Genomic DNA, 25,648 nt, shown 5'->3' with positions numbered 1-25,648 from the left:
AGTGTCCAAGAACGAGGACAACAGGTCTAAGTTAAGTAGAATAAAGTATAAGGTCAAGTACATCCAAAATGCGATGTCCTCATATGAGGACACAGGGTCTCAGGAGGATATGTACATAAGGAGAAAAGAAGAAAAGGAAAGCGTAGCCTACTTGTTTGGCGTAATAGTCCACTTCATTGTTAGTGTAGGTGTGAGACTGTGGTTCAGGTGTAGTAGCCATCACTGAGGTGTGCTACTCAGACATGATGTAGTGACATATGTTTCTAATTGCAGTGGGAAAAAAATGTTTCCTCTTGCCCTGTCATGCCGGTGTGCTACAACACAAAAAGACACAGAACTTCCCTTTACCAGTTTAATGGCAAGTTAGTAAATGAGTGTGTGGTCAACAAGGGAGACATAAGTTAGACCTATACAAGAAAAACTGAGAGCAATCAGGCTACACACTGAATGTGATTGCCACTGCCATTACTGTAATAATAATAACTATCATATTGTATAAGTTGATCATATGTTTTGTTTGTTAATGTGAAAAATAAATTGTCAGATAAATTTAGTGGACTGAAAAGTACAGTATTTCTTTCTGAAATGTAGTGGAGTAGATGTGTAAAGTAAGTAAACACCCAATTAAAATAGTCTACAAGTAGGCTTCCTCAAAATTGTAGTTAAGTATAGTACCTGAGTAACTGTATTTTCTACCTCTGGTCATTATCAGTGGTGAAATGTAATTTCTTATTTTGTTTGCACTTAGCCAAAATGTTCATAGACCAGCCAATAAAATGATGCAGCTCAGCCCTGTTGATGATTTTATTTTGAAGGTACAAGCAGCGTGTTTCCGGTGTCACTGACAGACTTGACGCAGGTCGCAGGTTTCACCATCCACTTAAGACATTAATAAAGGAACATTACATGTTCTCATGTTATCTGGGATCATATAGTTGAGCCTGAGTGGTTGAATGAGGTCATCTCTAACAACAGTACGCACTATCCGGCCAAAAGTATGTGGACACCCATGAAACTAGTTTAATGCCTTTGTGTTGTTATTCCTTCAGCTTGTGTTTCCCAGCCTACACTACATTGTGTCTTAAAAATCCATTTAATGAATAATTTCTGATTTGTTTGGTGTTTTTGCAGTGATGATTGATTGATACTATAAAATATACCATAGCTGTTATGATGTAAAATCTGGCATAAGGGTCCATCCTAACTACAGTACACCACTGCACTCGTGACAAGGGGCCACATATAGGCAATACTTTGTTCTAAGGGGACACAACCCAAAAAACTTTGAGAATAATGCTTAATTAAACTGTCAATAGTATTCCAGCAAGACAAACGTAACACAGAGATTTTGAGTTAGGGGAGGGTAACGGGGCCCCGCAACCTCTTTTTGGCCAGGTTAATGTGGCCATTTGAATGGTTGACTATAAGTTGGAGTAACACTAGGACAGTGGCTAATGATTATAGACTAATTTATTGATTATATAGTCAATTATATGTGAAATATTTGGTCTATAACATATTAGAAAATAGTGGAAAATAGCATCACCATTTCCCTTAGTGCAAGTTGACCAATTCAAATAGTTGTTTACTGAAAGGCCAGGACCAAAAGCCATTCATTTTTAATCATTTAACACAGAGAAGTCAGAATATTTAACATTTTAAAAGCAAGAAGTGGCAAATTTTGTTATTTTTTGCTTGATAAATGACTTAAATAGATAATAAAATGAGTTACTAATTGTTTCAGCTCCAAAGCACATTATTGTCCAAAATATCATTGTATGATGTGGCATTATGATTTCCTTTCAGTGAAAATAAAGAGGTCTAGACAAACCATGAAAAATAGCCCCAGGTGTGTCCACATACTTTTGGCCACTGCAGTGATGCCCGCCTTGCTTGTGTAAGTTTAAAACAGAACACGCAGACTTCTGTTAAAGATCTTTTTTTTTTAATTTGCCCAAATACTTGAACTACAAGGACATAAGAACACCCTCAGCTATAGAAAACATCAAATTTTGTCAAATGATCAGCAGTACAAACTTGTAAAGCTTTGCTGTCTTAGATATCTCTATAAACCAACAGAAGGGAGAGAAGATACAACTAAAACAGGTGAATGAAACCAAAAACTCTCCCTGCGTGAGTGAAAAACTCACTGGCCTCAGAAATCACAGATGAGGGTTTGCCAAATTAAAGCACTAACAAAAAACGATAAGCACTCGATACAAAAACAGTATTTACAGGGAAAATTACAAGTTTTTTTTTTAACCCCAGTTCCCCTGGCAACTCAGTTCCCCAAATCCCTTTTACAAACTCCCGTTGATCAACATCAGCAATTGCTTTTCCTTTTCCCCTCCCCGAATTATTTAAATAGTCCACGCTGGTTTTTGTTTCAGACAGTGATGAGATTCATAATGGTCAAAATCAGTCCATTACTAACAGATTATTAAGTTGCCATGTACTCATCTGTCTGTGGACCCAAAACGACAGTCATTAGTCTGTTTTCAGGTAACCAATGACACGACAGCGCTGAGCAGAAAAATTACTTAAGACCTTTGGAAAAAAAAAAAAAAAAATTAAAAGATTTAACAATATCTACATTCATGGTGTTGGTATGACGTCCCCACACAGGCACAAACATGCACGCTGCAGTCACATCATGGTATGCAACAGAAACAATAAAAACAGCACACATTAAAGCAAAGAAACACACACACTCACACCCTCATATATACACAGTTCTGTGCAGGCATGCACACAAACTCACACAGAGGGACAGATTTACATTAAGTGCACACTTTTTTTTTTGGGATTAAGCATTAGACTGAAACCCGTATGGATTACAGTCAATACCAATAAAAATTCAAAACTATTTTTTTTTTTTTTTATGAAAACCCTTCAGTTTGACAGCCACAAAATGATTCCAGATGGATCAGAACAAAACAATAAAAACAAACATTTTTAACGACTCAAATAAACCGTAAACGTAAAACGACAGTTCAGGAGGAGACACATACACCGACTGTGTGATGCATTCTTTAAAAACACAGTCAGATTGAGCTCTACATGAGGACAATAAGTGTTGCCCCTCCAACGACAAACTGCTCCGGTCACACAGTAAACACTGTGGGTTACTGTCGGGCCAGAATTAACCGAGTCAAACAGAATTGTTCCAGACTGATGGATTAATGAGAACAACACGTCAGTTAAGTTTGATACATGACATATTTGAATGACAGACACATGGCGAAGGATACAACAGTGCCTATACAAAGTATTCACCACCACTGGATCTTATATGTTTTACATCTCTGAGTCAGAGTGGATGCAAGTAGGCTTTTCTGACCCTCATCAACACAACAAACCTTCACAAACTGATCTAAATTAAGTCCCTTTAAAACATAAATTAAGTGATTACAAACGTTTTGACAGGTTAAATGGAGGTAACTTGTGTTAAATTAACCGTGGCCAGTAAATAAACTGCATCTGGAGGCTCCAAAAGTATATTCAAGGAACAGAATAGCAGTTGGACAATAAGTAAAAATAAAAATGTAAAAATAGGGCCAGTTTTGCAAAAAGAATGGGTGAAAATGCAGTGTCCACATGTGCAAAGACTGATCCACAGACTCCAGGGTGTAACTGCTGCCAAAGACGAGTCTACTAACCATTTAGAGGTGAATACTTACGTAATCTTTTTTTTTTTTTTTTGACTTGCACGTAATTTAGATACATCTGCAGAGATTTGTTTTTCTTGTAACATTACTGGAAAATCCTCTGTGTGATTTCTCCTTAAATATTGCCGAATAAGGAGTCATTTTACACCACTGAGTAACAAATCATCCACTTGCTGTAAAACAAAAAAACATGAAGTCCAAGAGGGGGTGAACACTTTATACAGGCACTGTTATCTTTATCAATGAGAACATGGGTTAGTAACAAGTACTGAAATTTTCCAGCAACAAAGACATTCATAATGGCTTGATTTTTTTCCTGAAAAAATACCACCTCTTTAAGAACCAAAATGATAAAAATCTACATCATAAATTGAGAATAGAGAACAAACGCGACAATGAACTGGGAAGAAAAAAAAAATTAAAGGAAACATTCTGAAGAGTGCAATTTTTCAGTACCCTGCACACCCCCCTCCCCACCCTCTCGCTCCCTAAAGTGATCCGCCTTACTATGTTCTTTGGCTCTATGAAGCCTGTTCACAACTCACGCCACCTTTAACTAATTACCAGAATGACAACAGAAACATTGGAGGGTAATCGATTACCCTCGACATTAAAACTCTAACCTTTAAACCACTGAACCTGTACGTCAAGATTGAAACCACATCAGAAATGTTCATGACATCACCAAACCAGTGGGATGCTGTTTTTGGCATAACGTCAGCGGCCTGTGCTGTGAGATGACCGTCACACCGGGGAGGGAATGGAACTGATTTTGGACATACGGGCAGGGTGCCTCCATGAGTAGACCACCAACGCAGCAACATAAAAGTGGGTGAGTGTCAAGTGGATGAGGTGATGCAGGGGCTCCCTCTGGTGGTGGGAGGAGAGCAGGGTTGGCACAGTGGCAGAGCTCCCTTGACTCTTGGCTCAGCTCAGCGCTGCTCAGTTCATCTCACGGAGACGTCGGCCCGTTTCAGTCCGAATCCGAGTCCGACGACCCCTGTGAATTTGAATCGCTGCTGCTGTCCTCCGACTTGTTCTCCTTGTCTTCCGCCTCATCGTCATCGTCGTCGTCGTCATCGTCGTCGTCGTCTTCATCATCATCATCCTCCTCCTCCTTCTTTAAACAAACAATTAAAAAAACAATATTTAGCACAATCAGCTTCCACTTCCTGTCATTACCCCTACGTACTGGCAAAGACAGATGCAACTCACATCATCATCGTCATCCTCCTCATCCTCGCTGGACGAGTCTGCCTCAGAGGAAGCCTTCTCCCGTTCGTCATCATCTTCATCCTCGTCCTCATCCTCGTCCTCCTCTTCCTCTGTGTCCTGTGGGAGAGAGATTTTCAGGCATGGCTGACACACATCACTACACGACATCACTACGGCTGATACATCAGACAAGAAGAATGAGAGTGTCTGCGCTTACAGATTTCTTGGCCTTCGCCTTGGGGCCTCCTGGTTTTGCTGTAGTTCTTCTTTTCTGATAACATCAAACAGATGAACAGTTTTAAATTACAGTTTTAGAAACACGGTGCCGTTTCTTATCCAGCTTGTAACTGAAATAACTGACTTACTTGTGAGTTATATTCTTTGTAAGTGTTTCTCTCTTGCGAGGACAAGCTCTGTGGAAGAACGAAAGTGTATGTTAGATAAGTCGGGGGTCCAACAAGTCCTGACAGAATGTCCCCTTTCCCCAGTCAACCACTTCTTACAGCGAGCCACTGCTCCAGTTGGACTTTATACTGTCTCTGCTTCTCCTCCGCGATCTTCTTGTAGCGGTCTTTCTCCTTCAGTGGTAACCTCTGCCAACGGCTGCCGATCTCAGTCATCCGCTCCTTCATCGGGAGGTGATTCAGCTCTCCGTTGGACAGCATCTCCTGAGAGAACTTCTGATATCCGTTTCTAGAGAGTCAAAAGCATGCGAAAAATCACAACTTAGAGGTTTCGGTGCAACACACAACAGGCAGCACAGACAGGTAGGGGAGATGTGACAGACTTACGATGGTGGTTTCTTGGGTTCACCCTCAAACTTCATCTTCTTCCCTGAGGCAATGGCGGCAGCGGGTGAGCGCATCTCGCACAGGTCTCTCTGTAAAGGAGAAGTCGACTGTTAGCTCTCACTGGTAGTGTGAACACACCGTGGAGTTCTGCTGGACGTTGTCACTGAACTGACACTAACCTCATATCTTTTCTGGTCCTCTGCTGCCTTTTTGATCCACATTATTTTCTCTTTCTTCTCCATGGTGCTCCAGGTGGCTTCCATTGCTTTCTGTGCCTTGGGCCGGTCACTCTGCAAAGCACAGGCTCACATTAAATGCACTTGCAGTGAGAGTTTCACATGTTTTCTACAACTTTACCGATCTGCACAAAATACACACTGAGCATGGATTTCTGCCTTATAAAGGACATGTACTCTTTGTATCACCTGTTAAACCAGTGTTTATAGTGTAACGGGCTAAAACAAAGCTACCAGTTTGTATTCTTGAGAGGAGAAGTCATGTGTACCTTAAATCTGGCCAGGTAGTCTCCTATGACGCTCTGCTGCCAGATGTCCTGGGCAGTCTTAGGTGGGTCCGGCAGACGACTGCGATCCTCCTTCTCCTTCTTCTCTGACTCTGCCTTCAGGACTGTTTCTAGACGTTTATACTTCTCCTAAATGATCAAGACAATGAGATCATTACATGATATTTTGAAAATTAGATTACAAATTGTACATATCAGTATGATTTGCCACCTGTGATCTGCTCTATTACATTACCTTCTTCTTGTCTGGCAGCTCATTCCACATGCGAGCCAGGAGCCTCGTGAGCTCACTGTCAGAAAGGTCCGGCCGCTCCTGTTGCAGTTTCTGACGCTTCTCCTCGGAGAAGATGAACATGGCTGAAATTGGTCTTTTGGGTTTCTCTGGATTGGCCTACAGGTTATGGAGAAAGTGAACATCAGAAAAGGGTGCTCTACTTTCTTACTTGGATGAAATTATATTGTAGTGATCAAAGTGGTAACCAAAAATGACACCCAGCACTGGAAAAAGCAGTTTTAAGAGTGTATATTTGATCTTACCTTTGCTTTTGAGGCCTTCTTTTTGGCGGCAGGACTGCTGGCTCCACCCTTTTTAAAACCTATCTTCTCCTCAGACAAAACCCGAGTCTGCTCCTCCTCTGACAAACTCTACAGATCCATACAGAACAGAATATACATGTGAGAAATTCACACTTATATGAGAACACTGATGGCTGCAACAAAAAAGTGCTGAAGTAGAAACCAAAATATAACTTACACTGAGAAATCTGTTCATTTCAATTTCATACTCCTTCTTCCTCTGAAAAAGAGCAATTATAAGACTTTTAGAAAAAAAACTAAAGTACTCGTGTTTTTAATTATCACACTTGATGGTTCTGGACTCACCTGTTCACAGCGTTTCTGGTAGGCGTCCTTCTCATTCTGTTTCAGCAGCTTCCACCGCTGGCTACACATCACCATACGCTCTGTGCTGGGTACATCCTTCATGCTCGACATCAGCTCCGCACAGAACATTGAGTAACCATTTCTGAAAGCACAAACACATTATATTTAAATAACTCACTCGCAGGGCCGCGGCCCACAACCAGCATTGTACAGATGTGTCAGCAGCGTTGACTCACGGAGGTGGTTTGTCGGGGCGGCCATCAGATTTGTCTTTGAGGTGCCTCTCGGCCTTGGTCAGGGTGGACTTGACGATATCCTCATTGGTCATGTTCAACTCTGGGTGCTGCTGGATGTACTCCCTCATCGTCCCCTGGAATATTGCAAACACAGTGTCAAACTAAAGCAAGATGGACTGGATGTCATCATTGCTCTTAATACCACAGCAGCCCTTGCATTTCAAAAACACACCACGCGGTGCTGTAGTCTTACCTCGTACAGTTTCTGCTGCTCAAGGGACTTGGCGATCCATTTGAGTCTCTTCTTGTCAGACAGCTGCGTCCACTGTTTGCCAAGACTGTCCTTAATGTCTTTGGTGGTCGCCTGGTGTCAAACGGGGAGAGTTAACATCTTTCAAATTGTACAATTGTGCATTTTGCATGTTTGTGTTGTAAATGCCAAAACATACGTCTGGGTGTGTCTTAAGAAAGGCCTTCTTTTCATGGTTATACCACAGCTGCTGGGGCGTCTTGGGCTTCTCTGGTGCATTTGAACCTTTCTTGGTCATGCTCTCCATAAGATCTGGGTGTTGTTCTCTGCATTTACACAACAGGCACAATTACTATCTTTAATATGCTGCAGGTGCATGACTAATATCCCCACTGTTCATAAGTAACAGTAATAGGTAACCTCACCTGAACCTCATCATGCTGTGTACAAATGCTTCTTTGTCTCTTAGGAAGTCGTCAACATACTTTTTCTGTAGCCATGAAAAGATTTCTGTTAGAAATGAGTGAGTTGAGAACAATTATCAAATTTATTTTAGCTGTGGCTCAGGTGCTTTTGACTGACCTTCTTTTTGTCAGGAAGCTCCCTGTATTTCTTGGAGAGGATTTTCGTTAGGTCTAAGTTGCTCATCTCAGGGTGCAACTTTGCGTATTTGGCCCTCTTTTCCATGAAGAAGCGAAAGTATGGAGTCAAAGGCTTCTTGGGGAAATCTGGGTGTTTCTGTATATGATGAAGAAAAATAAATAAAAGTGTGAATTTTATTCATAACTGCTAATTCTTCATTAGTCGATGAAACTGTGTTTTAACTCACCTTTATTTTTTTGCCCTTGTAAGGGTTCTTGATGTAGTCTTGGGCATCAAATATCAGCTCTGTTAGAGTCCGAAATTTACGAATCTGTGGTTCAGGCAGACAAAAAAGGTATTACAAATCTAACTTTCGAACAACCAATACAAATACTACATTACTCTAACGCACTATACAATCTTAAAGTGGCTCACCTCTTTTGAAACCTCCTGCCACTTCTGCTTACACATCTCTGCTGTGAAGGAATTGAAAGCCACCTTCTGCCAGTCCAGGTGGGACTCTGATGTTTTATATTTAGTGAGGTCCTTTTGTGGCAGGGCCACTTTCATGGCCTCCAGCAGTTTTAAGAGGTCCTCCTGTGCCCACACTGTGATGACAACCAAAAGGAAGCAAAAGTTAAAGACATGCTAATCTGTCTACTAAATCACAAAACTAACTATAATACAATTTTGTGTGTCTAAAATGATGTCCAATTATCATTCTCATGAGAAAAGACATCCCTATTATGTTCATACAGTGACTGTTACGTATGCAATACTCATATTCTGGTATGTTTTAGTTTCAAAGGGTGTCACTATTATATTTTCTGCAATGACCTATGAAGAGCATTAATAAAAAATATATGACAGGCGTAATATACTAAGTTGTACAAAGCAGATGTATTATTGTGAAGGTGTTAAGGATGATCAATAAATGGTTTCCATACTTGTTAAAATCCCACCTTTGTCTTGGGTAGTTGCCTCCATTTCCCCATTCATTTGAGGGTGTGCTGTTTTGTATCTACAAAAGCAAAAAAGAAAAAAAAAAATCACATATCTATAACCATAGCATTAATCATTAAAAAAAAACACTGTAAATCGGAACAACTAGGTTCAGAAAATGCATCTAAAACCAAACATGATTTTTTGTACGTCAATGTTAATTTCATATGTATATTATTCATAAATGTTAAAAATGGTGATATGTTGGTGATATAAGAGTAAATCTGGGATGTTTCCATGTGGTGGAATTTAAATTTGCCTCGACATAATGGTTTATGTTCATTACACCGCCCCTTAAACGTTTACGCTACATGGTGAGACATAGGCTATTGCTTGTGACGGCTTCAAATCTCAAATAACACTGCGGAGGGCTCCAACTAGCACAACTAGCTACGACAACAGGAGTCTCCATGGAGCAAATTTCGCCAGCCGGAATTTAACGCATTAGTACTGTCCTTTAATCCACAACAAAAGTATCGTGAACACACAGGCGCGACCATTTTCTCGCCCGGTCCGCTCGGTAATGGAGGATTTTGTGTCGGAGCGGAGGTTGGGGAGGATCCACGGAAGGAGGAAGCGAATGGACGTGGACAGACAGGCAGCTGTAGGCGACCAGCTGACCACGGACGGGGGATCTGCTTTCGGTCTCCGACATGGGGGAATGGTGGCTTGGAAGCACTGCAGCCAAATGCGCCACTCGGTGGAGGCGCCTCATCACCGATGGATGCGGATCTAGCTCCGCCATAACGACCCTATAGTCTTCTCTTCACATGTACTCGCACTGGAGCACCGAAATCGACAAAATGTTTTCGTACAGTTATTAAAAGTGTTTAAAGTGTGACAACAGCCAGTTTTATCCGGTTTCCTGTGTTGAATACTGGGACTTTACAGCAAAACCCAGTGCATTCTTCAGCGAGGCGTAGCCGAGCTGTGCTCCAATGATGGCGGCTGCTCGTTGTTCATCGTGTCCTTGATGGCCCCAGCTCACTGTGGTGTCCACCGTGTGACCTAGCTACACTCAAACCATCGATACCTACATTTATGTAACTAAAGAGCTGCCAAAACGCGAGCCCGGAGTCGCTAGAGCATTTAATATTACTCGAATTTAATGTAAAATACAACATGTGTGGATGAGGAAAAAACTGGAAGCTGAGGCATTATGGCCAAGGGCAACTTGGTACACCAAATGAAGCTTAAATTAGACTTTTCTTTACTAATTTGACAGCCATCTTTTTTAAAATGCTAGCATTTAATTTAAAACGTTAAGCTTGGATGCATTTAATTAGAATACCCTGTTTCCTGGAGGCAGACCTGGCTTTACGTTTCTGTTTACAACAATTAATTAAAAACCGTTAACTGTTATAATTATAGCCACCATTTTACAATGTTACATTTATGGCAGACTCAACCGCGGAAAAAAAACACACATTGTAACAAATTATCATAATGTCGGAGATGAATCTGATGGTGGTGGGTTGGAGAGACTTGCGGAGGCGCAGGAAGAAAGAAGAAAATGATAAAAATTGGTCAAACGTTTCATCCTTTAGCTTAGTTTCCGATTTAGTTTAATATTAGGATAGCTGTTACCGGTTTCGGCTACATTCTCACGCGGTTTAACAGTACCGACATTTTTATCTTACAGCTCAAAGGAAACATGTTAACATCCGAGGCTGAGTGGCTTCTCTGGCGCGACAAACAGCTCCAGGTCCGCCATGCTTCAGCTCTGCTCTACAAGGAAACCTACCGTGACAAGGTCCAATGGCGCACTGCAAACACAGAAATACGGAGCTTAAACCTAAAGCCAGGGCGTTGCAGACTCCCTTCCCTCGATCCAAAAAGCGCATAAGCGAGGACAAGAAGGCGGGTTCACCGAGCTCGGTCGGTCGTCGGTGGTGCTGGGCTAGTCGGTGAGAGAGAGAGGGGGTGAGAGAGGGCGAGTCTCTGCACGGTGAGATATTAAACCGAGATCCCTGATGGCTAACCGAGAGAGGCGGCTGGCTGTTCCGCCAACAGCCGCATGGAGGTCTCGGCGCGGAAACCACCGTCGATTCCCCCACGCAAATAACCCGGTTACAGCCCAAACAGACGAGTTTCGATGACGAGAATTAGCATACACAAGTCGCTCGGTGTAATTTTGAGTAAACACCACAGTTACCTCCGGGTCTTATATCCAGTTTCTTCCCCGCTGTAGAGGACAAGAAATTCGGCTATGGCCGACCTCGTCTGTACCCTGCCTCAGCCGTTGGTTTACCTCGCTACTACAAAGACTCCACCGACCGAGCCGCTTTGTAGGAAAACAAAACCTTAAATGTTGGGTTTGCGGGTTTTTTTAACGCTCATTCCGGCTTGTTTCTCGCGCACTCTCACCGTATTATGAAACCGAGCGGCTGTTTTGTTGGCTTACCTGTCTCTCGGCTCGAGCCTCGGTGTCGTTGTGGAGGAAGAAGGGGAGGGTTGAACGATAGCCAGCACTGCGCCGTCGGTCCTGGGCTCCAGTCCCCGCAGAGATGGTCCTTCCCCCCCGCCTCCATCTCACTCGCCGTCTCCCTCCACTCAACGCGCAGCAGCTCCTCTCTCTCCATCCAACCATTTCGCTACGCGGAGACATCCATTTTTTGCGACCTCGCACCGTTGTTTCTGAACCCAACCAAGGGCGATTATTTTTTACTCCCGTAGGCCGGCCATGTCTGATCTGCAGCCGAAGTTTGCACCCCGAATGTTTGATCAGTTGCATTAAAGTTGCGCTAATGGTTGTCTTATTAAAGTGCAACCAGCTCATCTTACATTTAACTTAATATTATTAACATTTATTTTTAAAAGTTTACCCACTAATTTTCTCTCATCAATGTCAGATTTCCACTTCAGACAGAAGTGTCCTAAAGGTCTTCAAAGCAGCCTCCATGCATTTTCACATTGCTCGATTCCTCTTTTAGCAAATACTAAGAGGCTGTTTGACAGCTTCATTTTGGCCCAGCATGTTGTTTCTTTTCAACTCCACCTTGTGTGTTTGTGGGCGGAACCCCCGGCCGTCCAATCCAGTCAGGCCGATTCAGGGGGAAACAAATGACTTTCAGGCACTCGGCCTTGTTAAACTGTGCTGCGTTCCCTTGCTGTCGGAAATATTGCAATCATCGCACAGGATCAGGCACAGACCTGAAAGTTGACTGCATATGTGAGAACCCAAGTTTTCAAATAAATAAAAAGACATAGCCTAATGAACAAATGTATAATATAAAATATGACCATACATTGGTAAATGATCCAAAGCACTCATCTAACTGATCATATTTTGATCTATTTTCACCAAATTTTAATTTTTGTAAATAAGTAAATTCCACTGTTTGCTCATTCAGATCAAAGCAGTAACCACCTGTACGTTCTACCCTTTTTGTCTTAAATGACAGTGAAAGACTTTAAGATGAAAGTAGCTTTTTTAATTCAAATAATAAGAAACCACTCAAATGAAATAAAGCTAACTTGTCAAAGTATTTTGAAAGTAAGCAAAATTATATAACTTTAATAATAATGAGCAGGGCTTTAAATGGTATTGCATTTCATAATTTCATTCTTAATAAAGTCTAATTTATTCACACTTCAGCTCTGCATATGACACACTTTCATGTGTTTCTGCAAAGCATTTGTATGATTGAAGCTTCCTAGTCTGTTTTGTAATCCTTAATCTTTACTTAAGCACATATCATATGGTAATATTAGTAGCAGGTGGGTATATGCAGGTGTACAGGGTATACCCACCTCTTGTTTGGCCATTTACAGTACACCAAAAAAAACAGTGGAACATATGGGAGAGTATACCCACTTCATCCTCTGTAACATACCCATCTACCCAGAAATACACCCACCTTCCTATCACCCTACTTCCAGTCCCTTTGCTTGGACCAAACCCATCTTTGAACTCGGCCTTCATTTTGAAATCAACACCTGTAAAGTTTCATGACTGCATTTTGCACGGTTGTGACGTTATCTCGTTGACAAAGTTTGTCCACAGACAGACAGACAGACATCTAAACACCTGGTAAAACTGTACATGTCATGACACAGCACATAAAAATGTCATGCTGTTTAATTTTTTTCCTCAGGACTGGAGTATTTACATCTGCGTTATTGGTGTTTTCTAAGTGCGAGTGCCGAGAAGTTGGAGATTACTTGATAACCTTGAAGGCAGCATGCAGCTAAGTGGCAGGCGTCTTGCTTCAAGTGAACACCCCTCTCCTGTCACTTGTAAGATAAAAACGATACAAGTTAGCTGTGAGTGATGTGGAATACTTTATCTTCCAGTGCATTCATGGAAACTTGCACTTTAATGGATGTTTTTATTTTTAATAAAGTGAAAATCCTTCCAATCCAATCAAGCATTTACTGTACAGTGTTTCAAGCACACAGACACATGAACAGGCACAATAAGGCACATTTACAAATAAGTTTTTCTCTGATTATATGCAACAATTTTCTCAAAAAAAAGAAGAAGAAAAATTGAATCATCCACTATCTACCTATTATTAATCCTATTTTATAATCATGAAAGCAAGTACACACTTAAAATAAGATATAAGTGCATTACACATATTTTTATACAAATTCTAAACAGGTCAGCTAAACAGAAAGCAAACGTTTAGTTCAGTAAACCATACATCAAAAATTATCAATGAGACAAACTCGAGTAACTCAATTTAAAACAAAGGAAATGCTAATGTATGGGACAAAGGCAGGTGGGACAATCCCATGGAAATTCATTATATGTGCACGTGTAAACACCTGAATAGATTAAAGTTGCTTAACTTAAATAATGAACATTAAGTCAGGTGGAATCACACGCACAGATCTACAATGCAGCATCACTGCTAGTCACTTTAAAGCTCGTGTAGTTATGCACTAAAAGAAAAAAAATCATAAAAATGGATTTCCCTCATGTCTTAAGGGAAAATACTTCTCATTTAAATAAATCAATTTTTTTTTTCCTAGACAAAACATGATGTTGCATATCTGCAGAAATGATGTTTGTTTTCTAGAAATGAGAGGTAATTTCCTTTAAAGATAAATAATAATAACAGAACGGAAAAGTTTGCAACTGTGTACGTTTACAAATACATATTGTGAAAGACAACTGATGTGAAATTGTCACATAATTACTGGCAGTTTGTGAATGAAACATGGATGATATGGTGTTGTTTATGGCAGAGGGGACTCATTGTACACATCTACCCCAGGTTCCTCCTCAAACGTCACTTTGGCATCATCTGCGTCCAGCTGCAACACAAACATATCTGGTTACAACTGAGAAACCTACACATCAAATAACATGACAATGTGTGCCTGAGATTGTAGTGAATGTAACAAATACAAAGAGGTGCTTACGCATTTCATCTCAAACTTAGAGAAGAGTGTGCCAGTCATGACCATGCGTAGAGGGACGGTGAGAATGAGAACAAAAGGCAGCGCCAGGGAGAAGGGACTAATCTTCACCATCCACAGGACAGCCAGGCACACGAGCTGGATCAGAGTGAAGAGATGCATCCGCAACGTGCTCACCTGCATCAGGGACAACAGATAAAAGTGTTAGCAGGGGAGCACAGTGCCAAACACTAACATGGAAATGTACAAAATACTAGTTTCTGTTTACAGGGAGATTGTCATAGATTAAAAAAAAACACTGAAATATAAGGACAAAGTGACAGTCCTGTGCATGAAAGGTTTACCAAATGGGTCTACAGAGCATAGGTTTAGGGGTCAGAGGTCCATGAGATGCAAAATGGCCACAGGGTGAAAAAAAACCTACCGTCAAAATATGTCAAACAACTACAAAGAGATGGAAAATGACAAGAAAGAGACTCAAAAAGACCAAAAAAGATATGAAATGACCACACAGAGTCACTATATGAAAATCAGAAGATGTGGAAAAAGCACAAAAAAAGCTCGGGACAACCTCAAATCAACTACAAACGACCACAAGAAGAAATGAAAGGACAGCAGTAAGTCTCAAAACTAACCAAAAAAAGTCAAATGATCATAAACAGATGCAAAATGACTAAAAAAGACATTAAAGAACAGCAGTGAGACTTAAAACAACCAAAAAAATGATGTGAAAGATCTACAAACAGATTCTATACAACCACAAAGAGGCACCCAGTGCCCATAATGTTGAATTTAAACCTCCCTGGCTCACTAGCAACAATATACAATAAGATTATTCTAAAGATATCTCGAGCAATGAAGTCTTTACAGCAATGTGGGGTGCAAGTTATTGCAAACATGTGAAACTAACTTTGCATTTTCAAAATGACTCATTTCCAGACATAAAGGTCTCTCAACTGAAAATATCTAAATGTTTACACTTAAAGTGTGTTTGAGGAGGCTGCGTACCCTGGTAGCGTAGGCATCAGGGGGATGGTATTTCTTTGGTGTAATCAACAGAAGCATCCTGTCCCACATCTGGATTCCACTCAGAGAAGTGATACCCATGTAGAGGAAGATGCCGAACAAGGCTGTCATCGGAATCATCTTCAGAATAGGTTCCATGAAAATAGAAACACCTGGAAGTCACAGAAATTGGATGAATAAAGGGAAATGGTAGTTCATTCTGAGACTGCTGTGTCCGCACCAGTATTGTTGATGGCTGTACCTACCAACCATGATGGCCACAAGGATGCCACTGATCCTCTGCTCTATCACCTTCTCAATCTCTGGTTTGGGGCCTTTGCTCATGACAGTGAGTGCGTTGGCGTGGGTGACAGATCGCACAGTGGCAGCACTAAGCCAGGGCACTCCAAAGATAGAGGAGATGCCCCCCATGGTGACCAGGAGGAGAAGATCAAAATGGAAACCGGATCCTTTCACCATCTTCCTTTCAGGTTTGCTTACAATCAGCCTGGTAATACACAGAGAGAAAGAAATTTACCAAAAATCTCATCTTAATTTCAGTATTTCAATCTTATTTTATAGTTTATGGTGTCACCTACGTAGTAATCTGTGACTCCAGGAAGATAAGAATGAAGACAAGCAATGCTGGTATACAGCAGGCAGCCATCATCCAGATGGGGAAAGGCTGTTTATGTCCCATGGGGTTGATGAACCAGCCTCTGGCTTTGGGGTTGCTCACCTGAATGCCTTTTGGCACAACTAGTTTCTGCAAAGGGTGGAAAAAGTTAGCGCATTAGAACATAGTTTGAGTTAAGTCAAAAAATAAAAGAGGACTATAACAAGGAACATAAACTTTATCTTCCTTTTTATGTACATGGAGTGAGTTTTCAGAGATGTTTAAAAGACATGATGATTAGTTCTGTTGAATGAATGTTGGTGATACACAAGCAGTGGACATATAACTGATTTTTTTGCCTATTGGTGTTTACTCGCTTTATGACAATCTCCAGCTGAAGGTCATACTCTACGTAACTTTCTATTTACCAGTGTGTCCTTGATTATAACCATTAATCAGCGAAGTATGTTATGTTATCCATAGTCAAGATCTGGACCAAAGTGCACGTTTGTATTTACACACATGATGTGAAATGCTACAAGAAATGCCATGATCCGTTGTCACTTTAAATATAAAATATTACAACACAATGAAATAAAATATACAATAGAAGATATAAAGAGAATAAAAAAATGTTTTCAGTAAAATAAAAAAATCAAATAATTCTCCGAACATTTGAAGACCCACCAGGCTTAGAATCGTTGACCTTAAATGTGCTCCAAACCATTAAACAATAACTGGCATAGAAAGCCATCTTAATGTGGATGATTTGTCAGTTACCTATACTGTATACAAAACAAAACATTTAGATATACTGTATCTGAATGCACATTACGTTCGGTTTAAAGGGACAGTTCACCCCCAAATAGAAAATTCACATTTTTCCTCTTACCTGTAGTGCTGTTTATCAGTTTAGATTGTTTTGGTGTGAGTTGCTGAGTGTTGGAGGTATTGGCTGTAGAAATGTCTGCTTTCTCCTCAATATAATGGAACTAGATGGCACTTGGCTTGTGGTGTGTTTAGTGCCAAGACATTTGAAAAACTTAAAAGTAACATCGCTCACCAGAAATCACAACCCAGTTACTCAAGATAAGCTACAGATCTTGTTGTGAGCAGTTTCATGTAGAAACTATTCTCTCTTTACCAAACTACAACCCCACCAACAAAACCACTGTGAAGAAGGAAGTGTGCATCTACAGCTAGCTCACCTAGCACCACTGAGCTAGCTATCATTACAGCAGGTCGCCAATAATGCTTACATCTCGCGCTGTCTCAAGTAAGAGTCTCTTGTCCATGATACATGCCTCCTTCTGCACGGTGGTTTGGTTGTTGGGTGTAGTTTGATAGAAAGAGAATATAGTTCCTATGTGAAACTTCTTACAAGAAAGGTTTGTGGATTATCGTAAGTAACTGGGTCATGTTCTCTGGAAAGAGATATTCCTGTCGAGTTTTTCAAATGTATTTTTGAGCTTATCTTTGAGCACAACTCGAGTGCCATCTAGTTCCATTATGTTGGAGGGATGCCCAACATCTCCAGTCTGATATCTCCAACACTCTGCAACTCACACTGAAACAATCTAGATTGATCACCTGAGCACTGCAGGTGAGAGAAAAATATATATTTTTGATTATGGGATGAGCTTTCCCTTTAAGATTTTTTTATTTGTTTTTAGCAAAACTACGAGCACTGTTAAAACTTACTTGAGAGACGATTTAACTCACCACAACACCACACCTACCTGAGTGTAAGCATCCTCAATGCTGATATCCACAGCGATCATGACGAAAATAGCAATGGGGACACCGAAATCTCCAATCAAACGACGGAGCTAATGAGACAGAGAGGAGAGGATACGCCACAGGTCAATATCACAGAATACTACAGAAACTTTAAAAAAAAAAAAATCTCTGGACATAGAAAGATGATCTTACTGGGCCGGGGAAGTAATGACCATTCTTGAACATGCGGAGGAAGTACGCAATGAAGAAGCAACCAAACATCAAGCACATAGACAGCAGGGCAGTGTTGGGGTAGGGCCTTTCAATCTCCAGCTCATGAACGGTTACGTTGCCATCGGGATGTATCTCCACATGCTCCATAATGACTGGGTGGAAAGGGTTGTCCATTGTGTCGTTCAGATGTTCGTAGTTCAGAATCAGAGGGTGAGCTTTGAAGATCTGAGCAAGAGGAGATGAGAGGTAAGAGGAAGTTACATAAGAGACAACACATGAGGTGATTACAGGGAAATGGAGTCTGTGATGTGAAATGGATGAAAATGATGAGGTGAGGAAACCTTGATAAGTTTACTGAAGGTCTCATAGATGAAGATGAGAGAGATGAGGATGGAGAAGATTTCCTGAGTGAAGCGGGAGATGAATCTGACCAGGAAACTGCCTTCCACAGCCACAATGATGACCACGATCACTATCAGCCACATCCCCACCCAGACACGGCCTACAATGTACTCAATGTGCTGGGACTTGCAGAACTAGTATGGAATAAAGAAAGGGAAGGTAGATGCTAATGAAGAAAAAAAAATCTAATTAAAGATTAAGATTGAGTTTTGAAATCCGTTCAATCATACGTACAGTATAAAAAGCTTCCTCAAACACAAGCAGTGGTCCGGAGAATCCGATGACAAGGACAGGCTGGGCGGCGATGAAACAGAAGATGACACCCTGGATGCTGGTGGAGATCATAAGCTCTGACACGCCCATCATTCTGTCTGTTTTGTCAGCTAGAGTCAGACAACAGAGAAAATTATTATTCATATATAACTCCTGCAAATTAACTGAGACAGAGAAAACAAACACGTCTCTCCATCTGAAACTCTCTTTTACCTAGAAGTCCTCCAAAAGTGATGGCTGGGGACAGGGCAGCGAAGTAGATGAAGATGATGGCAGCGAGGACCTGAGGGTTCAGAGCATCTGTGTAGTCACTAATGTAGTGGCGGTAACGGCGCTTGATGTCCTTCACCATTCCACCGAAGGGATAGCCTGTGCGGACCAGGGGGTCCTCTCGGGGCTCCTGTGGAGCTTTATCAACTGGACAAACAAATCAGACTGACATTAATATTTATAACACTAGATGTGCCTTTTTCTATACCTTCACAGTATGGTCCAAGTCAACTTTGACTTGGCCTAAGAATCCCCTCATAATAAGTGTCTATACAGTAGCAATCAAAGCAGTGGTAGCAGTATTGGGAGACCAGATCAATGAACTCTTGGACAGAAAGTCTTGCTTCTATAACCTCAGTCACTAAAATGGCAGCTCAGGTACCTTCATAGTCATAAGACCCACCCAGCCCCTCTTTTGATCTCTGTTGATTGGCTGGGATTTGATGGTTTTTAAGTCATAGGTGTTATATTGTAGGCAACTGCACTTGCTAGAGTTTCTTGAAGACGTTTCTCCTCTGATCCAAGAAGCTTCTTCAGAACTGAACTGAAGAAGCTTCTTGGATCAGAGGCAAAACATCTTCAAGAAACTCAAGCAAGTGCAGTTGCCTACAATATAGCACTTACGAGTACCATGACCTGGATGACTGAGAATCTTCATCGACATGTTTTTAAGTAATTTATTTTAAGGGGTTTTGTTGTAATGTTGCAGGTATCAGTGACTCAGTGGGAACCTGGGCAAATGTGGTGGGAACATATGCAGTTCTTGTGACAGTATTAGGGGTCCCTCTTGAATTCTGTCACTACTGTCCCATCAAAAAAAAAAACAAAACACAGACATGGCATGTACAGTTTTCAAGATTCACAAAAGCCATCTTCCTTGACTTGACCCACACTGGTGGATCCAAAATCCATTTCAGTGGATACCGGTCAAACTTGATCCAGAATGGCAACAGTGTACGAAAATATGTAGAGCCTGTATGGAAGTATAATGTTTTTTAAATATAATAGTCATATTTTAGGCTAAAAGAATGGTATTTCAGGTGTTTTCACTGCCGTCAAATGTTAAAACAGGTCAAGTTTGACCCGCACAGTATGTATGGGGGTTAGATTGTTTTTTAAGCATTTTTTAATTTCTCCAGCAAGGCTCCAATTGCCTATCTGTTCTGATTTTATTGTTCTCTATGTGTAAGTGAATACATTTTAAAGGTGCTGTATGTTAATGATAACGTTGATGTCCTCCAAATTAAGACCACATTTCCCATAAAACCTTGTTGGTTTCAAAACAGCACAATCCTTCTTTTTAATGCCATGTGCCCTGTCATGTTTAAGGACTGAAGGGTTGAGACTAATGTGAAAAATATTATCGTATTTCAGTTAAAGGGATGAATTTATGTAACAATTGTAGTGAGGTGCTGAAAATATGTGTTGAACACTTTGTAAGTATAAGGAACAGTGCTAACCTTTGACCCTGTCACCAAAGGCAAGACGGCTGTCAAGGGGACGGACTCTGTCAGTCAGCATCTTCCTCTGGAAATTGATGATTGGGTCAAGCATCGCCTTATCTTGGATCTCAGTGGGAGGGATCACGATGCTGCAGTCCATGAAGTCTGCGATGGCGTTGGTCAGATCCTTGTCAGTCTGAGCCAAGAAGGCCTCCAGACAGAACACCTGTGAGACCAGAAAGCTTTTACTCACCTGCACTAAACAAAGTGGGCTTCTTTTCATTAGTGTGTGATCTCATTGCTAAAGCTACATGCTACTGAGCTATTATTTTCCTCTCTCTTACCCAGTCAGCCATTAAAGCACCCATGGCACGGCCACATTCACTGTAGTCTATCCCGCTCTGGCTGGGCCCCACCAGCGCAAAGACGAAGCGAACAGGGACAGGAGACTCCAGTGAGGACTCCATCACAACAGAGTCCCTCAGCCTCACAAAAGCCACCACTGGTTTCTGCAGGGTGTCCAATACACCTATCGAAAAAGCTCGTTTAGCCATATCTGCTCCAGAGTCCCACATGAGGACACACAACTGCATCTGAGTCACATAAACATACCTGAGAGGACAATTGAGGCCTCCATGTTGTCAGAGGTGTCTCTCTGCAGAAATAATGGTGCAGTAAATGTCAAATCTGTTATGTTATTGCATGGAAATGGACAAAACTATATTGAAAATATATACCTTCTTGGTGACAGAAAAAGTCTGCATCTCAATGTCTCCAGTGGGACCAACCTCAGCTCCTGCAGACTGACTGGAAGGACAAATAAAAGGAGCATAAGATCCATGCTGTAAACATTTCTATGGCCAGCATCTTGTGGAAATAAACAGAAAAATAGTGTGTCTTGTGCGTCCTCTAGGTTACCTGCGTCTTAAGAGCAGAGCTCTCAGCAAGTCATCACGATCAGAGAGGCGAATCTCATTCATGTTCAGAAGCTCATCAACCATCTTCTCAGCCACAGCAGACAGACTGCTGGCATTCACGTCGAGGATGACAGCACCTGAGTACATTTGAGTTGCTTTTAATTAATTCATCAAACTAAAACAAAGCTGTATTTTATTGTAATATAGGCACTGCACTGAATTCCAATTCATTGACAGTTCCAATGTCACCTGTGACCATGGCCTTGCGGAGCTGGATCAGGCTCTTGAAGGTGAGATGGGAGACATGAGCAGGACCCCATTTTCCTGTGGCAGGGTTAAAGTTCTCCTCGTAGCCCACCCAGCGGCCGGTCTCCTGCCAGGTGCTGCCCTGGAGCTCATTCAGCTCCACATAGGCCTGTAGTTATACAGTGTGGTAAGTTAACAAACACACCAGAAGATAATGCTGGTTTACATTAGTGAACTTTTATATCTGATAAGCGTGAAGTATGTCAACTAACCTGAGCATCCCCTCTTGTGGTGGCGTTGGTGTTAAGGTTCAGATAAGCTGAAATAAAGAGACAGAAAACAGTTTGTGGATGAAGAATTCAGATCCTGTGCTGAAATGTACTTAAAGTATCAAAAGTAAAAGTACTCACTGTGCAGTAAAATGTTCCCTGTCAGTGTTTTATTATGATCATCGTATGTTTGTCGAGTGGCTGTTCTGTGAGAACCATGTATCTCTAAAAAGTCAACTTCTCATCGTGTCAGAAAAAAAAGCTCTGTTTTCAGCTTTGTGACAATGTTTTTAAGAGATGTGGTGGAGTGGAGGTAGAGTACAAGTACTCTGAATTTGAACTAAAGTACAGTGCTTGTGTCAATGCACTTAGCTGCATTCCACCACTGGAGTTATATGATTTGTGCACAGACTACCTGAGAGGGGAAACCTACCTTCTGAAACATTGGGGATGACAAAGGCCTCCATTGCTCGCTCATTCTCCTCCTCCTGCATCCTCCCCTCCAGGTCATAGATCTGGCCTGGTGGAGTCCTGGTGGTATAGAGAAACAGAAATAGCTATAAAGACTAGGGATGAGCATGAGTGCTTCTTAATGACATCTGCTTATTTAAATAGCAAATGGACCTGCAGTTGTATCACACCTTTCTAGTCTTCCAACCACTCAAAGTGCTGTTATACTACATGACACATTCATGCTACCATACAGGATGCTACCTTCAACTCAGCCCTGATAGGGAGAGGAAATTTGGGATATTATTTTGGAACATGCGCTCCCATAAGTCACTTATAAGCCTGTAATTGTGGATAGCAAGTGACTTAAAGTCCATCCAATTACAGGTCTCAGTTTAGACTGATCAAATGTCCTTGACTGTCAATTTTTGCTATTAGTGCTATTCTCTTCTTGGCCACAAGAGGGCACGGCTGATTAACATATATTATTTCACCACTGACTGCTTGTGTAACTGGGTTTTGTGCCCTGAGTTTAGACTCCAGGGCATATTTACCACAAGCTGTATAAAAATATCTCCTCCCTTCGGGGATTGGCTCAGCCTTACTTCACCCAGGGCCCTCAGTGTTGATTTCACATCATGTGGAAGTTATTAAACACTTTCTGAATTGTAAATAATCATTCAAATAAAGATCAAATTTGTACATATGTCTGTGAATTTCATTTTTGTTTTCGGAGAGCAAACAAAAAGCAAAATCAGCCAGTCCATGTCTATTATTCAAAGTAGCTTTACCCTGATTTTATTCTAATTTTGATTAATATTTCATAGTTATCAGATAGACTGAATGCTTGCAGGTAATAAGCATGGGGATAGACCTGACTTGAGCATACCCTTGGCTTAGACCTGCATCTGTTAAGTTTTAAGTGGCCACTTGGGGGCAGTACAAACAAGCTGTTGACATAACATTATCGCTTTTAACAGTTGTTATGGTGAGCATGTTAGCAAACAGTTAGCTGTTTACACTCAGTGAACACATTAGCGTTATTTGTATAAGTATTCTGGGCCGTCTGATGAATGTAAATCAAATTTTTTCTCTGGTTTTTAGCTCTGTGTTTGGTCTCAACCAACTTTGATTATATCAGAGTCTTTAGCTGCTACATGTACCACTTTGTTCATGAGCCAGCCTGATGAGTGGTGGGATGGGAGTGTAAAGTGGGTTCATCAGAACATATTCACTTAAAGAAAATAACAAAACATTAAAGTAACGGCCCACCAAACCAGAACAACAAGAGCTAAAATGTCATTGTTACAACCACTGATCAAAGCAGCTTAACTACTATAGCCTACCAACTACAACTTAAAAAAAAATATATATATAATCACAGGATTGGAGGGACTAGTTTGCACACCTTGTGAGCACTGCCTGACATGCTCAGTTCAGGGCAAGACAGACCTATTAGCTTTGTTTTATAAGAAACATGATGCAGAATCCCAGAGTACAGTCACAGTACATATTCAGGTAACGTTCTGCTTAAACAGAGAGCACAAAATGCGGACTCACAGTCTCACTGGAGAGGGGAGGGCTGAGTCGTTGTCTTCATAGGACACGTCACTGCCCTAGTCAAGAGGAAAGTTAAAGAAGAAGTCACAGAAGAAAGTTGGATGAAAATTGTTCGATAAAGGGAAAATATGTATTGTTGCAGGAATAACCGAATACATCAAACTCCAAACTCTCCATCCTGACCAATTTTATAAGATCTTTTTCCTCTGTGAGATGTTGCATGATATTTTGTACCAATTGTAATGCTGCATGTTGTACTGTTACACTGTTAGATGTTAAAGGAAGCACGACTAACCTCAAAAGTGAAATGGTTATCCATTGATGTTTTTCAGATGTTGAACTCTCAGCTACTTGTATGCATTCCCTAAGACAGAAAAAGTGATAGAACATAAAAAAACATGTAATGACCATACGAGATACAACACAATTAGAAATAACCAGTGTCTCATTTGGGACCATTAAAATGAAAGCTCTTCTTTAACTGGTGATTTGTAAGTTGTGAGTTTTGACATAATGCAAAGAGATGCAACTACATCTTCCAAAGCACACAATTTGCAATAAATACATGTCATATTTTTGAGAGACCAGTAAGGCCTGCTTTGGGCCTTTTTAAGGCAACTTTGATGAAGATGCCGTCATCTACCGCCACACAACCGCTCTGTGTCGGCCTGCAGAGCCGCAGCTCAGGACAGATAGTGAACCAGCTGGTGAGAATGTGAGCTTCGTTATATTTTCAAAAGAAGATGTACACAGCCTTATCTTTGGGTTACACCCTTCTTTAACCGCAGACCTATGTTCTCTTCAGTAATAGTACAGTAAAAACTTTTAAGTGCAGTTACTGTAACAGCCAGTAATAGAAAACTGTTACAATCAGACTCAAATACTCTAAATTAACAGTATATTTCTCAGAATGTAGCATAGCATGTTGTTTTTACTTGACTGCATTTCAATTTCACAAACAACTGAACAAACCTAACTTTTCCCCCCAAACTGCAGTTGAAAATATTTCTCATCAGATAGCCTAAATAGAGGCCAGTCGACTTCACATTTACTTTACACATGCACAACATCGAGTAGGACATTCACAACCATTTCTTGGTACCAATTCTTCACATGTAACACTAGACAGATATTTTAGCCCAAAGCTAAAATAAGCAGGTGCAATATTCCTCAAAGTGCAATGAATTCAGAAAATCCAAAGCTGACAATGCCACTTGAGCTTGACCTCAAATAAGTAAAAATGTATGAATTGTTTTTAAACAAAATGTGCCCAGCAAACATCATAAAGAATAATATTCTTTTCTAAGAAAATAATTTTAGCTCAAGAAAATAATTTCATCTGAACTCCCGCCCTTATTTTACTAGCATGGCAAAGACATTAAAGGTTAGAGTACGCTCCTCTCCTATCAAGGTGCATTAAGATATCCATCCATTTTGACCTTTACTCTCTAGTCCAGTAGTACCACAAAGTTCGTCAGACCCCTGTCTAAAGAAAGCCACACCCCTACCTGCACGCAGGTACTCCCACCTGGTCTCCAGCACTGGAAACAGCAGATCTCTGTTCTGTCAGCCCACACGAGCCTGCTGATAAAGTGAACCAGGACAAACGAAAAGAAGAGTACAGAAAGAGGACGAGAAGAGCGGGAACACCCATATGAAACTACGTCGACCCTAAGAGGTGCCGTACCTCACAACCCCTCTGGTTGCTGAGCAACATGGCGGGGGG

At 41.1% G+C, this 25,648-nt stretch overlaps 2 protein-coding genes across 9 annotated transcripts; both read right to left on the bottom strand.

Moving 5' to 3' along the window:
• Nucleotides 1-2,553: 2,553 nt before the first annotated feature.
• On the bottom strand, nt 2,554-13,049 carry ubtf (upstream binding transcription factor). Of its 7 annotated transcripts, none has more exons than XM_049562535.1 (21): nt 11,979-13,049; nt 9,095-9,168; nt 8,583-8,755; nt 8,395-8,478; nt 8,148-8,303; nt 7,991-8,055; nt 7,765-7,891; nt 7,569-7,679; nt 7,316-7,449; nt 7,080-7,221; nt 6,952-6,993; nt 6,735-6,842; nt 6,433-6,588; nt 6,180-6,326; nt 5,854-5,964; nt 5,675-5,763; nt 5,387-5,576; nt 5,249-5,296; nt 5,101-5,154; nt 4,884-5,000; nt 2,554-4,788 (listed from the first exon to the last, which is right to left on the bottom strand). In XM_049562535.1, exons 2-21 carry the CDS (start codon nt 9,144-9,146, stop codon nt 4,642-4,644), a joined length of 2,253 nt encoding a protein of 750 aa, XP_049418492.1. In that variant the 5' UTR covers nt 9,147-9,168; nt 11,979-13,049; the 3' UTR covers nt 2,554-4,641. The 7 variants fall into 7 exon arrangements, with proteins under 7 accessions (XP_049418492.1, XP_049418489.1, XP_049418493.1 ...); XM_049562532.1 differs by lacking the exon at nt 11,979-13,049 and adding an exon at nt 11,554-11,964; XM_049562536.1 differs by lacking the exon at nt 11,979-13,049 and adding an exon at nt 11,554-11,964 and having other exon boundaries at nt 9,110-9,168.
• Nucleotides 13,050-13,460: 411 nt separating this feature from the next.
• On the bottom strand, nt 13,461-25,603 carry slc4a1a (solute carrier family 4 member 1a (Diego blood group)). Of its 2 annotated transcripts, none has more exons than XM_049562531.1 (21): nt 25,451-25,603; nt 24,218-24,286; nt 23,923-23,978; nt 22,346-22,443; nt 21,916-21,962; nt 21,647-21,812; nt 21,399-21,534; nt 21,218-21,287; nt 21,093-21,135; nt 20,825-21,009; nt 20,499-20,706; nt 18,982-19,185; nt 18,730-18,878; nt 18,435-18,629; nt 18,073-18,318; nt 17,880-17,969; nt 16,124-16,290; nt 15,791-16,032; nt 15,528-15,697; nt 14,523-14,696; nt 13,461-14,414 (listed from the first exon to the last, which is right to left on the bottom strand). In XM_049562531.1, exons 2-21 carry the CDS (start codon nt 24,239-24,241, stop codon nt 14,337-14,339), a joined length of 2,748 nt encoding a protein of 915 aa, XP_049418488.1. In that variant the 5' UTR covers nt 24,242-24,286; nt 25,451-25,603; the 3' UTR covers nt 13,461-14,336. The 2 variants fall into 2 exon arrangements, with proteins under 2 accessions (XP_049418488.1, XP_049418487.1); XM_049562530.1 differs by having other exon boundaries at nt 25,431-25,588.
• Nucleotides 25,604-25,648: the final 45 nt, after the last annotated feature.

The sequence above is a fragment of the Epinephelus fuscoguttatus genome, linkage group LG19 (genome assembly GCF_011397635.1).
Source record: "Epinephelus fuscoguttatus linkage group LG19, E.fuscoguttatus.final_Chr_v1".
Lineage (NCBI taxonomy): Eukaryota > Metazoa > Chordata > Actinopteri > Perciformes > Serranidae > Epinephelus > Epinephelus fuscoguttatus.
Note: the sequence above shows the minus strand (reverse complement) of the source record. Positions and strands in the feature narration are given on the sequence as shown.

What these genes read in the sequence shown, in the direction of transcription:
- ubtf (XM_049562535.1), bottom strand. Translation starts at nt 9,146, where the DNA reads ATGAATGGGGAAATGGAGGCAACTACCCAAGACAAAGGTGGGATTTTA. An exon ending in CAAAGGTGGGATTTTAACAA is followed by an intron (nt 8,756 to 9,094) that starts GTATGGAAACCA and finishes TTGTCATCACAG; the next exon opens with TGTGGGCACAGGAGGACCTC. An exon ending in ACTACCTGGCCAGATTTAAG is followed by an intron (nt 5,965 to 6,179) that starts GTACACATGACT and finishes TGTGCTTTGCAG; the next exon opens with AGTGACCGGCCCAAGGCACA.
- slc4a1a (XM_049562531.1), bottom strand. Translation starts at nt 24,241, where the DNA reads ATGGATAACCATTTCACTTTTGAG. An exon ending in GTGCTTTAATGGCTGACTGG is followed by an intron (nt 20,707 to 20,824) that starts GTAAGAGAGAGG and finishes CTGGTCTCACAG; the next exon opens with GTGTTCTGTCTGGAGGCCTT. An exon ending in CTAAGTTTGAGATGAAATGC is followed by an intron (nt 14,415 to 14,522) that starts GTAAGCACCTCT and finishes TTTGTGTTGCAG; the next exon opens with CTGGACGCAGATGATGCCAA.